General features: G+C 47.8%; 1 protein-coding gene across 1 annotated transcript in view; it reads left to right on the top strand.

Moving 5' to 3' along the window:
- LOC311119368 (slit homolog 3 protein-like) overlaps positions 1-18,035 on the top strand; it is a gene marked incomplete at its 5' end in the record, with an annotated part of 18,914 nt that extends 879 nt beyond the window's left edge. Inside the window, 5 exons of the mRNA XM_084194080.1 lie at positions 2,415-2,545; positions 14,216-14,370; positions 14,632-14,920; positions 16,040-16,245; positions 16,431-18,035. Of these exons, the coding sequence (XP_084050206.1) occupies positions 2,415-2,545; positions 14,216-14,370; positions 14,632-14,920; positions 16,040-16,245; positions 16,431-16,672 (1,023 nt within the window). The remainder of the gene's footprint in view (positions 1-2,414; positions 2,546-14,215; positions 14,371-14,631; positions 14,921-16,039; positions 16,246-16,430) is intronic.
- Positions 18,036-18,847: the final 812 nt, after the last annotated feature.

Below are 18,847 nucleotides of genomic sequence, written 5' to 3'. Positions count from 1 at the left end.
CCTCTGACTTCTAACCCCTAAATCTGCCCACATCTCCCTACAGGTACGGTACCACCCTTAACCTCTGACCTCTAACCCCTAACTCCCTACAGGTACTGTATGACCTTTCACCCCTCACCCCTGACATCACTGTGGTTGTGTCTGTAATGACACCCTATTCCCTATGTAGTGCACTATGTTTGACCAGGGCTCAGACCCAGACCACATTCACACAGACACAATCACATGGACACAATGACATTGAAATCTATCTAGTTAGGGCTGGAATAGTCTTGTTTCAACAGTCACCTTCTATATGATAGCCCTATGAGTCTGAGTAGTCTAGCTATTACCCCCCTATAACTGATCATTCGTCCCATAACGTCATACTGCACCTCATGCACCATTATCAGAAATGGATGATAGCTCTTCAGGTTAATAAGAGAGAGAAAGAGCAGTCTCTCCTCAACACCTTGTCTTGAGGATAAAGTAGTGTGTTGTACACACTATTCCCCATCAACGCAACACTTAAAGTATAGAATGTAGCACCCTTGGAAAAGGTATAAGAGGGATATTTTTCATAAGGGGCTAGCGTTAAAATATTCTCTCTCTATCTCTCTCTCTCTGTCTCTGTCTCTGTGCATTCCAAATGGCACCCTATTCCCTATGTGCACTACTTTTAACCAGAGCCCATAGTCAGTAGTGCACTACATAGGGACTAGGGTGCCATTTGGACACGGCCTCTGTGTTATTGGGGCTCTCAGCCAGCCGTCTGGCTCTGAGCTACCACCAGCCACCACAGGGACGGTGGGACGGTGACATTATTAGAATGTCATCTTTTGTTCACTAGCATGAATAATGTATCTTGGGGGTAATAGAGTGTCGGCGTGGCGAGCGTTATCAGCCCAATCACTGGCGAGGGGGCACGCTAATGTTAATAAAAAATACTGAGGTAAAAATAAAACGCTTGGTCTTAATCTCTGTGTTAAAGGTGACAGCATGACTTTGAGTATTGTACGTAGCTAGGTTAGGTAGATGGATAAATGGAGCTGGCCCATTCCAAGACGCTGCTGTAAATCAAAAGCAGTGTTCAGTTAGTACACTCTGCCACAGTTTTAGATACGTTACATGATGCAACATGGAAAACATAATTTCAAGTTGCCTTAAAATAGAAAAGTACAGTTTTCAAATAAAATAAGTTTGAGTTGCAAGCCACGCTATGTTGCAGACTAAGTAAAGTAACCATCTCCAATGCCATATGTTTCCATTTCAAATAGAGTAACTACAGTAGAATGGTATCCTTCAGGTTTCCATCCAATTGGTGACAGCTTTTCATGTGAATACTCTAGAATCCGCATGAAGATATGCGCATTTTGCCACCAGTGGTGTTTACACCAAATATACTTTTTGCGGATAAAAATCAGTGCGTGAAGACATAGTACACACAAAATGTACTTTTCCGATAAACTTTTCATGCACCGGATAAAAATCCAAAGTTTAATAAGTATCCATCACATTTTCAACTCTACCGATAGTTTTGTCACAAGCAAATGTGCCTACTCTGGTCTTGGCACGTGTGCTTTAGCCAACAGCTTTATTGGAAAGGAGCATCAAGATCACAGTGCTTTCTCTCTCTCTCTCTCTCTCTCTCTCTTTCTATCAATTCAAGGGGCTTTAATGGCATGGGAAACACATGTTTACATTGCCAAAGCAAGTGAAATAGATAAACAAAAGTGAACAGTAAATATTAAACAAGTTCCAAAAGAATAAAGACATTTCAAATATCATATTATGTCTATATACAGTGTTCTAACTATGTGCAAATAGTTAAAGTAAAAAAGGGGAAATAAATAAACATAAATATGGGTTGTATTTACAATGGTGAAAGTCCCATGTAGCTCAGTTGGTAGAGCATGGCGTTTGCAACGCCAGGGTTGTGGGTTCGTTTCCCACGGGGGACCAGTATGAAAAAAAAAAATGTATGCACTCACTAACTGTAAATCGCTCTGGATAAGAGCGTCTGCTAAAATGTAAATGTAATCTTCACTGGTTGCCCTTTTCTTGTGGCAACAGGTCACAAATATTGCTGCTGTGATTGCACACTGTGGTATTTCACTCAATTGATATGGGAGTTTATCTAAATTTGATTTGTTTTGTGGATCTCTGTAATCTGAGGGAATATGTCTCTCTAATATGGTCATACATTTGGCAGGAGGTTAGGAAGTGCAGCTCAGTTTCCACCTCATTTTGTGGGCAGTGTGCACATAGCCCGTCTTCTCTTGAGAGCCAGGTCTGCCTACGGCGACCTTTCTCAATAGCAAGGCTATCCTCAATGAGTGTACATAGTCAAAGCTTTCCTTAATTTTGGGTCAGTCACGGTGGTCAGGTATTCTGCACTGTGTACTCTCTATCTCTCTCTCTATCTGTCTCTCCAGGTGGCTACAGATAAGGACAATGGTATCCTGCTCTACAAGGATGACCATGATCCTCTAGCCCTGGAGCTGTACCAGGGACACATACGCATCATCTACGACATCGCTAACTACCCCCTGACCACCGTCTACAGGTCAGCACACACACAAACACACAGATTAAACATAATTATAATAGAATAATAGAGGTGAGAAAACAGTGGAGGGGTCATCAGGGGGAACTCTGGGAAACTAGTTAGTGTTGCACTATGGGTCATATCAGCCAGAGCACTCCTTGGGACTTGTGAGGATGGGGGAGGAGAGTGGCTGCAATTTGAGCCAGTCAGCCATAACAGAGCAGGGGAGGGAGGGGGGTTTGAAATCATATTCACCTGATCCTGCCTCAGCCCTAGCCCTAGCCCCATCCCCAGCCCCAGGCCTGTCTCCCAGCCCCAGGCCTGTCTCCCAGCCCAAGCCTGTCTGATGCATCATGGCTTCCTCATTTTATTCTGCATCTCCAGACTTTCCCCCTCATTAGTCCCTTTTTTCCCGCAACCATTGTCTTTGGGGAGCAGAGGGTATGATGCGGGGTAAGCGTGAGGAGACGGGATGGGAAAGTGAGGAGGGGAATTACCCCTGTCTGCTCCTATTAGTGTGACATGTGCCACGACAGAGGCCTGCCACAGCCCAGAGTACATAGCTCCCAGGGTGGTCCTGAGGTCTCCCTGTGACTGTTAGTGTTACCATTAACCGTGTGGAACCAGAGCAGCAGGTCTCACTCCGAGCCAGGGCCTCAATTTTACACCGCTCCCGCCCAGTGAGGTGCAGATGTGGACGGACTGTCAGGGAAAGCTCCCTTTATAAGTTGAGCTTTGTGGAGGTAGAGGTTGACCTTCAGAGAAGGAGAGAGAGGTGGTGGTGGTGTTCTGCGGTCGCTGCATTCCTCAGCCCTCTCTGCTCCAGCGGTTCTCGGCGGGAGCGTGACTTCAAATGGAGGGTGGGCCGTAAAGACACGGCCGGAGCAGGGCGGGAGCAGGGCGGTAGAAGGGCGGAAGCAGGGCGGTAGCAGGGCGGGAGCAGGGCGGGAGCAGGGCGGGAGCAGGGCGGTAGAAGGGCGGTAGCAGGGCGGGAGCAGGGCGGGAGCAGGGCGGGAGCAGGGCAGGAGCAGGGCGGTAGCAGGGCGGGAGCAGGGCAGTGGGAGGAAGGGGATGTTTCCACTCCTGCAGCTCCTTCTGACTGCCGGCAGGTCTCCCTGCCCTGCAGCACTGCAGCCTGCACTGTGGGAGGACATACCACTATCATGTTACACATGCACACACACAAACACACAGTTAAAGGGGATTTTTATTACCTCGAGCACAATACCAGTGTCTACATGTGAAAACGGTGCATTTCTACATTTTGTAGAAAGAAATATAAAGTAAAAAAGTTCTACCCGATCATCAAAAGTTACAACATTTAAAAAACATTTTTCAAATACTATGAGATTTGTGGTTACAAGAATATACCCTCCCTCTGGCTAGAAACTCATTGCAGTTTTTCTTACTTCTAATCTTACTCTCACAGAGAAGCATTTTGTAGGACCTTTTTCTTATATTTTGAACCACACATAGAAAATTTCAGTTTTCACATACACTGAGTTTACAAAACATTATGGACATCTGCTCTTTCCATGACATAGACTGACCAGGTGAAATCAGGTGAAAGCTATGATCCCTTATTGATGTCACTTCAATGAGTGTAGATGAATGGGAGGAGATAGGTTAAATAATGATTTTTAAGCCTTGAGACAATTGAGACATGGATTGTGTATGTGCGCCATTCAGAGGGTGAATGAGCAAGACAAAAAAATGTAAGTGCCTTTGAATGGGTTATGGTAGTAGGTTCCAGGCGCACCGGATTGTGTCAGGAACTGCACCACTGCTGTGTTCTTCACGCTCAACAGTTTCCCGTGTGTATCAAGAATGGTCCACCACCCAAAGGACATCCAACCAACTTGACACAACTGTAGGAAGTGGTGGAGTCAACATGGGCCAGCATCCCTGTGGAACGCTTTAGATACCTTGTAGAGTCCATGCCCCGACGAATTGAGGCTGTCCTGTATAAAGCGCATTTGGAAAGTGTTAAGACCCCTTGACTTTTTCCACATTTTGTTTACGTTACAGCCTTATTCTAAAATGGATTAAATAAATAAAAATCCTCATCAATCTACACACAATACTCCATAACGAGAAAGTGAAAACAGGCTTTTCGAATTTTGTGCAAAGTTATAAAAAAATAAAAATAGAAATACCTTATTTACATAAGGATTCAGACCCTTTGCTATGAGACTCGAAATTGAGCTCAGGTGCATCCTGTTTCCATTGATCATCCTTGAGATGTTTCTACAACTTGATTGGTGTCCACCTGTGGTCAATTCAATTGATTGGACATGATTTGGAAAGGCACACACCTGTCTATATAAGGTCCCACAGTTGACAGTGCATGTCAGAGCAAAAACCAAGCCATGAGGTCGAAGGAATTGTCCGTAGAGCTCCGAGACAGGATTGTGTCGAGGCACAGATCTGGGGAAGGGGACCAAAAAATTTCTGAATCATTGAAGGTCCCCAGGAACACAGTGGCCTTCATCATTCTTGAATGGAAGAAGTTTGGAACCACCAAGACTCTTCCTAGAGCTCGCCGCCCGTCCAAACTGAGCAATCGGGGGAGAAGGGCCTTGGTCAGGGAGGTGACCAAGAACCTGATGGTCACTCTGACAGAGCTCCAGAGTTCCTCTGTGGAGATGGGAGAACCTTCCAGAATGACAACCATCTCTGCAGCACTCCACCAATCAGGCCTTTATGGTAGAGTGGCCAGACAGAAGCCAATCCTCAGTAAAGGGCACATTATAGCCCGCTTTGCCAAAAGGCACCTAAAGACTCTCAGTCCATGAGAAACAAGATTCTCTGGTCTGATGAAACCAAGATTGAACTCTTTGGCCTGAATGCCAAGCATCACGTCTGGAGGAAACCTGGTACCATCTCTACGTGAAGCATGGTGGGGGCAGCATCATGCTGTGTGGATGTTTTTCAGCGGCAGGGACTGGGTGACTAGTCAGGATCGAGGGAAAGATGAACTGAGAAAAGTACAGAGAGGTCCTTGATGAAAACCTGCTCCAGAGCACTCAGGACCTCAGGCTGGGGCGAAGGTTCACCTTCCAATAGGACAACGACCCTAAGCACACAGCCAAGACAACGCAGGAGTGGCTTCGGGACAAGTCTCTGAATGTCGTTGAGTGGCCCAGCAAGAGCCCGGACTTGAACCCGATCGAACATCTCTGGAGATACCTGAAAATAGCTGTGCAGCGAAGCTCCCCATCCAACCTGACAGCTTGAGAGGATCTGCAGAGAAGAATGTGAGAAACTCCCCAAATACAGGTGTGCCAAGCTTGTACCGTCATACCCAAGAAGACTTGAGGCTGTAATCTCTGCCAAAGGTGCTTCAAAATAATTACTGAGTAAAGGGTATGAATACTTATGTAAATGTAATATTTCCGTTTTTTCTAGAAACCTGTTTTTGCTTTGTCCTAATGGGGTATTGTGTGTAGATTGATGAGGGGGGGGAGGGGGGAGGGGGGGGGGGGATGTCATCCATTTTAGAATAAGGCTGTAACATAACAAAATGTGGAAAAAGTCAAGGGGTCTGAATACTTTCCGAATGCACTGTATGTTACATTGAAACATTGTAGAATAATGTGCCAGTCTCCAGTGTGATCTATGCGTCTGTGTGACATGAAGCAGAGCTGTCTGGCTGATAGCCGTAGAGACAGTTGGCCACCATCTGCCCTGACTCCCTCCCTGCTTCTCATGTCCATGGGAGGGGAGCCAGCTGTGTGGTGAGAACTCTCTCTCTCTTCCTCTCACTCCCTCGCTCTCTCTCTCCCTCTCTCTCTCCGTCTCCCTTTTCCTCTCTCGCTCTCTCTCTGCTTTCGACACCTTGTAGAGCATGCCCCCGATGAATTGAGGCTGTTCTGAGAGCAAAAGTGGGGGGTGCAACTCAATATTAGGAGACAGGAGAGAGGAGACAGGAGATAGCACAGCTAGGAGAGGATGAGGAGATGGAGGAGGAGAGGGTTTCACGTGGGAATGAAGGGCTGCTGGTGAGAGGGTAGAGGAGAAGAGAGAGCGGTGAGAAAAACAGGAAGGAGAAGTGGGAGTGGACAGAGGGTGGTCTAGTCAAGTGATGTGAAGGTGGGGGGTGAAGCACTCATCTGTCCAGACCTAACCTCCCTCACACAATGGGGGAGAGAGGGAGAGAAGAGAGAGAGAGGGACAGGAGGAGGAGGAGGTGGCAGAGTAGAGGCCTCATTACTGTCAGATGAATGCCTGGGTCCTCACTGTGTTAATGTCCTGCCCTTTACCAAATACCACAGTAATCCCTCTATTAGTCTAATGGACCTCATCTGACATTATTCAGGAGAGAGGGATAGAGGAAGAGGGAAAGGAGCATAGAAACATCACAGAAGATTGGAGAGGGTTTGATGGGGAGTGTAGAAACATCACAGAAGATTAGAGAGGGTTTGATGGGGAGTGTAGAAACATCACAGAAAATGTAACGAGAGCGTTTCAATCACTACCCAATTCCCTCCCACTCTTTCTAGGTTCAGCCATCCACTGCCACGCCTACACTATCTGTATTGGTAGGTACCCTTCAGAAAGCAGCCAGCCCTTGCCTGCCATGTCACTGTGATTTAGAGCAGTAGAAAGGAGCCTATAGAGGCGGTCAAAGTGTCTCTCTCTCGTCTCTTTTCTCTGCTCCACTCAGCGTCAGCACAAGATGGCTCTTTGTGAGCTGAATGCCACGTGAGAGCTGAGTGGAGAGACTTTTATGGGCTGAGTCACAGAGGAGAGGAGATGAGAGGAGAAGAGAGAAGAGGACAGGTAGCTTATGAACAAAGTGGGGCTACTGGTAGAGGCTGCAGAGAGGAGAGAGAGAGTGAGAGAGAGAGCTGCTGCAACAGTAAAGCCAGCAGTCATCTCTGAGAGCAGACAGATCAGACCCAGACAGATCAGACCCAGACAGATCAGACCCAGACAGAACAGTCCCAGACAGATCAGACCCAGACAGAACAGTCCCAGACAGATCAGACCCAGACAGATCAGACCCAGACAGAACAGTCCCAGACAGATCAGTCCCAGACAGAACAGTCCCAGACAGATCAGACCCAGACAGAACAGTCCCAGACAGATCAGTCCCAGACAGAACAGTCCCAGACAGATCAGACCCAGACAGAACAGTCCCAGACAGATCAGTCCCAGACAGAACAGTCCCAGACAGATCAGACCCAGACAGAACAGTCCCAGACAGATCAGTCCCAGACAGAACAGTCCCAGACAGATCAGACCCAGACAGAACAGATGCAGACAGAACAGATGCAGACAGAACCAGACAGTGGAGTCACTGGACCGGGCCGTAACTCAGCTGTGTAGTGAGCTTGTGGCTCCGGCTCCTGTAGACAGAGGCTGAGTCCCAAATGGAACCCTATTCCCTATATAGTGAATAAGGTGCCAATTGTTCCACAGAGGTCAGGAGAATGGAGTGTGACGTCTGGCTGGTGGATACACCACCACCGCCAGGAACCCTAAAGGAGACCATGAGACCGGTGTGTTTAGACCATGTTTAGCTCCCTGTCTCTGGGAAGCTGGAGTCAAGTCCATTCAAGGGCATAGCTGACAACACTGTTGTGTTTTTTTGCACCTAGCTAGCCCCAGCCATTAAGATGGTTTAGATAGCTGCTGTTAGACCTAGCTAGCCCCAGCCATTAAGATGGTTTAGATAGCTGCTGTTAGACCTAGCTATCCCTAAGAGTAGCCAGCCAGGCAACATCCCCCCATTCCTCAGACCCCATACACTAAACAAGCTTGTAGTTCACTAGTGTGCTTCTAAGGAAACTTAATTGAGGTTGCTTACAGCTGCAATCTGGAACTTTGTTGGTTGTCTGCAAAACATCAATTTAAACCAGTCTGGTTAGGGCTACATTGTAAGCAAATGATAGCGCTGGGTAATTAAATGTTGAAATGTAAATAGGATCTACAGGGTAGCTGGTTCAAGATATCTTTCTCCGATGAAGGCAACCAGTAAGTTTGTATAATTTTATAATGTGGTTTGGTAAAGAGAGAAAGATGGAGTATTTGATTCTCTGCTGACAGGAAATGTACTTCCCCTTGTCGACGTGCAGGGGGCTGCTGAAATCTGCCACAGCTTTCTGATCGCTTTTATTGAATTCCATAATGGGCTGCTTTAAGCTAATATGCAGGCTGGGCACACCATGTCCCCCTCGAAAAATAGCATTGCCTCTGGAAAACTTCAGCTTGTCAAAACACAGACAAAGCCCAATATTGGCAAAGGTTGGAGGGCTGAGCTACACGATTCACCTTCCTAGACTGGACCTCTGCTGTCCCTCTGTGGTCATAGGGTATCATAGCAGGATGGGAGCTCCTCTGTCGAACACCTAGTACCACTTCACACTTATTTCCCAGAGAGCATTAACACCTTGTTGTCAGGTTTGCCATTTAAAATAGATAAAAACAGAAGTAAGCCTCTTGACATTTTTTCCTAGACCTCTATGCTCCCCTCTTCCCTGCTACTCCCCCTTAGCCAGGATGTGCATGTGGGTTTCAGTAACGAGTGACTGCTGTCAAAACCAGAGACACTGGATGAAAATGTCATTAAAGTGTAATAAAGCCGGACTTCCATGTATTGAATTGAGGCGGAAGTGGGGTCTTTGCAGGCAGGCTGACCGTTGTGTTAGTTGCAAAGGGCCTGTTTTCAGATTGGATTGAAATTACGGGCCCATAATGCAAACCACACATGATGCCTGCCTGCCTGCCTGCCTGCCTGCTTGCCTGCCTGCCTGCTACCTGCCTGCCTGCCTGCTTGCCTGCCTGCTGCCTGCCTGCTTGCCTGCCTGCTGCCTGCCTGCCTGCCTGCCTGCCGCCTGCCGCCTGCCTGCCTGCCTGCCTGCTGCCTGCGTCTGTGTTAGCTCTTTGTTGAGCCCAGACCTTTTGTACTGAAACATCCCCGGCGGAGTGTTGAGTTGTGTAGGGCTGTGTGTCCTTTACCTGTCATCTCAGCTCTGTAGTGCTATATCGGACCGCTCTAATACAGGATGAGTAAAGGCCCAGTGAACTACTTATGTGAAGAAAAAAATATATAAATGTTTTGTTAATTATTTTTATTAACATGATTTTTCAGGGGGTGCTGCAGCACTCTCAGCACCCCTACTTACCACGGCTATGGAACTAACACTACTTTTTTACTGGCTGTTAATGTAATAATGCGGTCATTGAACCACTGCAGGAACTGTCAATCAAACGTTTTTAACAATCAGCCAATAGGAGAGCTGCAGTAGGGGAGAGCCTTGCTGTTTTTAGACCACAACCCAACAGCGGTAAGGATAGGAAGAGCTAGTTTTGAGCTGCACTCAACTTCACCACACAGACCCTATGCTTGTTGGCGCTCTCTCTCTCACTCTCTCTCTCTCTCTCTCTCTCTCAATTCAAATGGCTTTATCATTGCCAAAGCACGTGAAATAGATAAAAACAAAAGTGAAATAAACAATATAAAATGAACAGTAAACATTACACTCTGTCACGCCCTGGCTCTGGGGACTCTTGTATGTTGAGCCAGGGTGTTAGTTTCTTTGTGTAGTGTCTATGTTTTGTGTTCTATGTTCAGTTTCTAGTTCATGTGTTTTCTAGGTTGGCCGGGGTGGTTCTCAATCAGAGGCAACGAGAATCAGCTGTTGCTTGTTGTCTCTGATTGGGAACCATACTTAGGCAGCCTGTTGTGCACTTGTGTTTTGTGGGATCTTGTTCCGTGTAGGTTTGTGTTTGTTAACCGAGGACTTCACGTTTCGTTTCGTTTTGTTGTTTTGTATTTTTGTATCGTGTTGCCAGTACTCTATTAAAGAAGATGTACGCATATCACGCTGCGCCTTGGTCCACTCATTATGACGATCGTGACAGAAGATCCCACCAAAACAGGACCAAGCAGCGTGTCCAGGAGCAGACAGCCTGGACTTGGGAGGAGATTTTGGACGGGAAGGGGTCCTGGACTTGGGAGGAGATCCAGGCCGGGATGGATCGCCGTCCGTGGGAGGAGACGGTGGAGGCGCGCCATAGAGAGGAGCAGCGGCGCCAACCGGGCCGACGTCGGACACGCAAGAGGCAACCCCAATAATTTTTTTTGGGGGGGGGCACACGGCATGGACGACGGGGCTGCTGGAGGCAGCTACAGGGCGAGTTTGGGGATTAGGAGAGGAGGCCACCGGGTTTGGGGGGCTGGAAGGGAGGTTGGCGGAGCCTAGAGGTAGAGCAGAGCCAACTCCCCGTACTCAGGCTAGACAGCGTGAGACTGGGCAGGTTCCGAGGTATGCGGAGCTGCGTACTGTGCCGCGAGTGGTCCGGCACAGTCCGGTACGTCCTGTGCGAGCACCACGCACGTGTCGTGCTAAGGTGGGCATGCAGCCAGGACGGAGTGTGCCGGCTCAACACTCGTGGCCTCCAGTGCCCCTCCTCGGTCCCGGATATCCTGCGCCAGTGTCACGTGCTGTAGTGCCAGTACGAGTACACAGCCCTGTATGTCCTGTGCTGATGCCTCACACAGTGTGTGTAAAAATAGGCATTCAGCCAGGACGGGTTGTGTCAGCTCTTCGCTCCAGACCTCCAGTCCGTCTCGCCAGCCCGGCCCGGCCTGTTCCTGCTCCCCGCACCAAGCCTATGGTGCGCGTCGCCAGCCCGGCCCGGCCTGTTCCTGCTCCCCGCACCAAGCCTGTGGTGCGCGTCGCCAGCCCGGCCCGGCCTGTTCCTGCCCCTCGCACCAAGCCAATGGTGCGCGTCACCAGCCCGGCCCGGCCTGTTCATGCTCCCCGCACCAAGCCTGTGGTGCGCGTCGCCAGCCCGGCCCGGCCCGTTCCTGCTCCCCGCACAAAGCCTGTGGTGCACGTCGCAAGCCCGGCTCCGCCTTTTCCTGCTCCCCGCACCAAGCCTATGGTGCGCGTCGCCAGCCCGGCCCCGCCTGTTCCTGCCCCTCGCACCAAGCCAGTGGTGCGCTTCGTCAGCCCGGTCCGGCCCATTCCTGCTCCCCGCACCAAGCTAATGGTGCGCGTCGTCAGCCCGGTCCGGCCCGTTCCTGCTCTCCGCACCAAGCCTGTGGTGCGCGTCGTCAGTCCGGCACAGCCCGTGCCTGTTTCACCGGTGCCTGGTCCACACCGGAGCCTAAGCAATCCGCTCCACCGATGTCCAGTCCAGCTCCAGCCAGCGGGGCCAGACCAGACCAGGGGCGCTACGGGGGGGTTGTTAGTGGGTGGTGGTCACGCCCGGAGCCGGATCCGCCTCCGAGGAGGAATGCCCACCCGGCCCCTCCCCTGTTGGTTTTATGTTGTCGCAGTCCGCGCCTTTGGGGGGGGTACTGTCACGCCCTGGCTCTGGGGACTCTTGTATGTTGAGCCAGGGTGTTAGTTTCTTTGTGTAGTGTCTATGTTTTGTGTTCTATGTTCAGTTTCTAGTTCATGTGTTTTCTAGGTTGGCCGGGGTGGTTCTCAATCAGAGGCAACGAGAATCAGCTGTTGCTTGTTGTCTCTGATTGGGAACCATACTTAGGCAGCCTGTTGTGCACTTGTGTTTTGTGGGATCTTGTTCCGTGTAGGTTTGTGTTTGTTAACCGAGGACTTCACGTTTCGTTTTGTTGTTTTGTATTTTTGTATCGTGTTGCCAGTACTCTATTAAAGAAGATGTACGCATATCACGCTGCGCCTTGGTCCACTCATTATGACGATCGTGACACACTCACAAAAGTTCCAAATGAATAGAGACATTTCAAATATCATATTATGGCTATATACAGTGTTGTAACGATGTGCAAATAGTTAAAATACAAAGGGGAAAATAAATCAACATAAATATGGGTTGTATTTACAATGGTGTTTGTTCTTCACTGGTTGCCCTTTTCTTATGGCAACAGGTCACAAATCTTGCTGCTGTGATTGCACACTGTGGTATTTCATCCAATAGATATGGGAGTTTATCAAAATTGGATTTGTTTTTCGAATTCTTTGTGGGTCTGTGTAATCTGAGGGAAATATGTCTCTCTAATATGGTCATACATTTAGCAGGAGGTTAGGAAGTGCAGCTCAGTTTCCACCTCATTTTGTGGGCAGTGTGCACATAGCCTGTCTTCTCTTGAGAGCCAGGTCTGCCAACTGCGGCCTTTCTCAATAGCAAGGCTATGCTCACTGAGTCTGTACATAGTCAAAGCTTTCCTTAATTTTGGGTCAGTCACAGTGGTCAGGTATTCAGACCCCAGGCTACTGTTGTATCAACCCTTAGACCAAACACAATTACCCAGCAGTAACTAGGCGAGCCCAGAGGCAGTACAGCCTGTTCTGTACACAGCAGTCAGTCAGTATGGGAACTGGAGCTGTCGGACAGCAACAGGCCTATTATCATTGTGAAACGGACTTGTGCTCCTGGGCCAAAATAATCTGACTCAGCCTGAAGCCACCAGCATCATTGCTTGCTATTCCAGTAGTTTTTTCTGCTTTGGAGAGGGTTTTGCGGGCTCAGTGTGATGAGGCAGAGAGTGCCCTGCCATGTTTTAAACATGAGTAGTGTGAAAGGCAATCGCTCTCCGGAGGACACACACACTGGTCTCCTCCCGAGTATTCTCGCGTTGCCATGCCTCCAAAATCACGTCGTTGTCACGCCTTCCTGTTTTAAGGAAGTCTGTTTCGCAACGAGGCTACCTCCAGAGTGCTGCTATTGTTCACAGGGCCAGAGTGGAGCCATCACACGTGTCCCGGCACTCACAGTGCTCTCACTGTCCACACAGTACGTGTGTGAGAGGTCTCAAACCGCATGGCTGCATAGAATCACACCCAAGGAAAGCATTCAACACTGCTCTCCTTAATAAACCAAACAAGGGCTCTCGAACAATTCAACTGACATAGAATCTTGTGTGAGATCCTTTAGAGAAAGCAGTCTCCTTCTACTCAATTTGTCCTTCAATAGGTGTTTTCTTCTTAAGTGATAATGCCAGAGAAGCCGGTGTTTGTTGGATACATTGGCTTGGGTGCCAATATATCCAACAAACACCGGCTTCGAGGGCATTATCACTTTTATACAACGGGTTACCATCATTAAAAATGTTATTTTGATTAATTTATTTGTGCTATTTCATCCTTCCACAAGATATAGTCCCAACACAAATCTAGGGTTTCTAGAGACGCGACCCAGTCGTTCGTTCTTTTTGTTCTGTATCTATGGACGCGACCCAGTCGTTCAGTCTTTTTGTTCTGTATCTATACACGAGACCCAGTCGTTAGTTCTAAATGTTCCATTGCCATACTGGCTGGCAACGTTCTTATCCCTTGCTTGCTAGCTAGCCAACTACGGCTAATTTACAGTCACGTCTAAAAGTTCTGCCAGAATAACAGCAAAGTAGATGCATTTGCATTTGTTTAAGCTGTTTTCTAGTGACATTTATTTGGATACATCCATAACAATGAGCTAATGAGGCGCGATTTTGCCTGGCGTAGAGAATGTGCTCACTCGTCAGGACACTGTTGTTCAGAGGAGCTAGCCAACAACACAGCTACAGTAACACAATCACTTCAAACTGAAGCTGGAAAGACTGCAAATTAGCTGCGTTTCGTTGTACCTTTTTTCAATGGAAATTTTTTTGGTATATATCCATAAAAATTATACATTCTATAAGAACTCTTATACTACTACAATATATCTAATGTCTCTCTCTCTCTCTCTCTCTCTCTCTCTCTCTCTTAAAAGTGTTGAGTCTGTGAATGACGGTCTATTCCACACGGTGGAGCTCCTGATTCAGAACCACTCTCTGAGCCTGGTGGTGGACAAGGGAGCCCCCAAGAAGCTCGGCAAGCTGCCCCGCCAGCCCTCTGTGGACCACAGCACACAGCTCTACATAGGAGGTAAACAGAGACCCATATAGCACATATACCTGAACGGACCCATTACTCCTTAAAAAACACACAGAAGAATCTACACTGTGCATACCTACAGATATTTACATTTCAAATTGAAACTGGTCAACCGATGAAATGTCAGGCCATCAAACCAGAATGTCATAATAATAAAACACCCTTTTTCTTCCATCCATCCCTCCCCTCCTCCCCCTCCCCCTCCGCCTCCTCCCCCACCTCCTCCACCTCCCCCCTCTTCCTCCCCTCCAGGCGTGCCCTCAGCAGTGGTGGCATCAGGCCTGCGTTCAGGTCCCGACCGCAGCCCCCAGGCCTTCAACGGCTGCATCCACAACGTCAGGATCAACGGAGAGCTCCAGGATCTGGGGGCAGCACCACGCAGGGTGGAAGGCATCCTGCCAGGCTGCCACTCCTGCAGCGTGTGTGCCCAGGGCGCCTGCAGACAGACAGGCGACACGGGTGTGTCCTGCGAGTGCCCACCCAGCCGCAGTGGACCCCTCTGTGACCAGAAGACCACCACCAGCCCCTGTCAGAGCAGCAGGTATGGCCTGTCTAACAGCTACATATCAGACCACCACCAGCCCCTGTCAGAGCAGCTGGTATGGCCTGTCTAACAGCTACATATCAGACCACCACCAGCCCCTGTCAGAGCAGCTGGTATGGCCTGTCTAACAGCTACATATCAGACCACCACCAGCCCCTGTCAGAGCAGCAGGTATGGCCTGTCTAACAGCTACATATCAGACCACCCCCAGCCCCTGTCAGAGCAGCAGGTATGGCCTGTCTAACAGCTACATATCAGACCACCACCAGCCCCTGTCAGAGCAGCTGGTATGGCCTGTCTAACAGCTACATATCAGACCACCACCAGCCCCTGTCAGAGCAGCTGGTATGGCCTGTCTAACAGCTACATATCAGACCACCACCAGCCCCTGTCAGAGCAGCAGGTATGGCCTGTCTAACAGCTACATATCAGACCACCACCAGCTCCTGTCAGAGCAGCAGGTATGGCCTGTCTAACAGCTACATATCAGACCACCACCAGCCCCTGTCAGAGCAGCAGGTATGGCCTGTCTAACAGCTACATATCAGACCACCACCAGCCCCTGTCAGAGCAGCAGGTATGGCCTGTCTAACAGCTACATATCAGACCACCACCAGCCCCTGTCAGAGCAGCTGGTATGGCCTGTCTAACAGCTACATATCAGACCACCACCAGCCCCTGTCAGAGCAGCAGGTATGGCCTGTCTAACAGCTACATATCAGACCACCACCAGCCCCTGTCAGAGCAGCAGGTATGGCCTGTCTAACAGCTACATATCAGACCACCACCAGCCCCTGTCAGAGCAGCAGGTATGGCCTGTCTAACAGCTACATATCAGACCACCACCAGCCCCTGTCAGAGCAGCAGGTATGGCCTGTCTAACAGCTACATATCCAAGACACCTCAACATAGGCTTTTAATCATAACTAATTAATTCATAATGATCCTCATCCTCAACACATTACTATATTCACACACATACAAATGGACTCATGCTTTTACACTTGCTCATGTTTAATGTTTTAAAATATGAATAATATGTACTCAACGTGGATTAATTATTAAACACACATACATGACTATTCCTCACATGAACTGTAAACCTCTTTGTTCCAGGTGTATCCATGGGCTGTGTGTGCCTAAGGCATCATCCTACAGTTGTCAGTGTGCTGAGGGCTACACAGGGCAATACTGTGACAGGAGAGAGGAGCCTCAAGCCTGTAGGGGACACCAGTGTGGACACGGGGAGTGTAGGGTCACAGAGAGTGGGGAGCGCTCCTGCCACTGCCAGCCGGGCTACACTGGCCCTGCCTGTGCCACAGGTGAGAGGAATACACACGCACCTAGGCTGTTTCCAACATAAAGAAACTGTTTCTGTATGGACATTCTACTGCATACAGAAACTTGACTCTCAGAGGTCCATAGTAATAATAGGCTATAGAATCTGAAATCATCCATGTCAGAATGAAATAAGTTACTGTGAAGCTCTCCCATTGACCTCTATTAGATCTGACGTGCCAGGGAGAGGCGGTGCGTGAGCTGCTGAAGCGCCACCAGCCCATGAAGACATGCACCTCCACCAGTAAGATCCCCCGGGTGGAGTGTCCCCGCGCCTGCAACGGAGGCCTCTGCTGCGCCCCATCCAAGAGCCGGAGGCGGAAAGTGGTCTTCAAATGCACCGACGGGAGCTCATTCTCTGAGGAGATGGAAACCACCCTGGAGTGTGGCTGTGCCAAGTGCCCATTGTAATATCCAGATATCCACATGGATACAACCACAAACAAAATAAGGGACCTTCTGCCAGAGACCAAAAAGAAAATATATTGTAAAATAAAACATAGAACTTATTTTTATTATGGAATTTTTTTTTTAAGAAGAGACTTGATCATTGTTTTAATATGTTTTATATTATTGTGTCATATGAGAAGTTATTTTGTACCTAAAAAAATAACAAAACAGATTAACATTCCTGAAAGTATATGAATTTATATGTATACATTTATATAAATGTATTACCTAACCCATGGTTTTTATTTGCCCAGTGTACTATTGCATGTGATTGTACGTGTTGATATGATAGGGGAGTCTTTGGACACTTTAAATGTGGAGCGAGACGCTGAGGAAGCAATTGTACAAAAAGGCTGCGAAGAGAAGCAGAAGATGGCGCTGCATCTCCCCAGACATAAAGAAGAGGAAGGCAGTCTTTTTCCTGATCTTCAGCTATGGTGGAGGCAAACAAGGAACTGTCCCACTTTGCTCCCCAGCTTTATAATGGACCATCCCCACCACCAAGCTAGCTGAGCTCACGCTAAAGGATATGAACTCTTATCCACAGAGCTTGCAAATAGTGATTTATACTTTGTGCCATAGGAAAACCTTTTACATTGTTGTTGTTGATTTGTATTTGTTTGCCGTTCCACATCAGAGATTCTAGAGTACAACGGGCCAGGATGGCATCTACAGTTTCCTGTCAGCCAGTGAAGTTCTTCTGAGAGTCTGTACCGTGTGTTTCTTACATGGTAGCATGACAGAGACAGACAGTCTGAGGCAGAATGTGGACTTTGTTTATGATATGGCGACGGAACGACCCATACGATGGTTCCACCATAGAAATAGGATCATAGAATCCTGCATATACTAATAATAGAATTGATTATATTTCTATGGGTTCTATTTCTATGGCAAACTCATGAAGTTTGTCCTGGTGTCCAGGAATCATCAGCAAGATAAGGTGTTGTGTCTGTGTGGTCACTGCTCAGATGGAAAAGGACTTTATAACACCTGGCCTGGGAAATCTTTGTTGGACTCGAATCATAACCGTCCGTTACTACTAGCACTATTAATGAAGCCCATGAAGTCATCACAGGATGTGAGGGATCATCACAGGATGTGAGGTATCATCACAGGATGTGAGGGATCATCACAGGATGTGAGGGATCATCACAGGATGTGAGGGATCATCACAGGATGTGAGGTATCATCACAGTCATCCCCCTGTCAGTCAGAAAATATCCAGTAACACTTTGTTAATTTTTCTTTTATTATATTACAACATTATGACACTGTTGTAACGTACAGTACATTTCAAATAAAGTGTTACCAAATATACCTCAATTGAGAGTTTTGCTGTGATCAAGTTCTGTACACCCCTTACCCCCAGTCCCTCACCCTAACTACTCCAATACCCCAAAACATTACATTACGGGACGTGTAGGCTCTACAATGGAAATGATCTGTTGTGAGATGCCTTGTATTCTATAATAATAGTGACTATTATGTTGGCCATAATATAAGTTGCATTCTCCAGACATATAATTTATTTCTGGTAAAACATGAATAATTATGTTGAATGTTGAAATTAAAACTACCATGAAACTAGTCTTTGTGTTTGAGTTAATGTAAGACTGACTGATTACACTGCATGCTGTAGACATTGTAGAAATGTTCCCTCTAAATAGGCGAATGTTTGTACAATATTGGTGAATTGTCCCCCAGATCACAACAACTGGCAAAGACTTCCTTGTTTAGAAAAGGCCTAAACTTCCCTGTGTCTACAATTCTATTTCATCAAGCGGTAAATATTTATAGAAATAATCCCCTTCAAGAGGAAATAATCTGTATTTGAAATCAATGGTGGGCCTCGAGTTGCAAGGCTTTCCCATGCATCAGTGACAACTGCAATAATCCTCCATTGAGTCCTTTAATGAATTACTTATTTGGGGGCTTTGCCTATACACACACAGTTTGAACTCTAGTACCTTATAGATAATGAAATCACAGGAAGGGCATATGTTGTATTCTGTGTATGTTGTATATTTTCCACCATTTCAATCTGTTTGGTAGTGCTTCCCAAAGGTCTCCTGGAGTACCCCAGTCAGTCCATGTCTTTGATGTATCCCAGAACTAGCACTGCTGATTCTAATG

The sequence above is a fragment of the Coregonus lavaretus genome, assembly GCF_964263955.1.
Source record: "Coregonus lavaretus genome assembly, contig: HAP1_SCAFFOLD_1873, whole genome shotgun sequence".
NCBI classification, from domain to species: Eukaryota; Metazoa; Chordata; class Actinopteri; order Salmoniformes; family Salmonidae; genus Coregonus; species Coregonus lavaretus.
The sequence above is the reverse complement of the archived record's forward strand: the minus strand, read 5'-3'. Positions and strand labels throughout refer to the sequence as shown.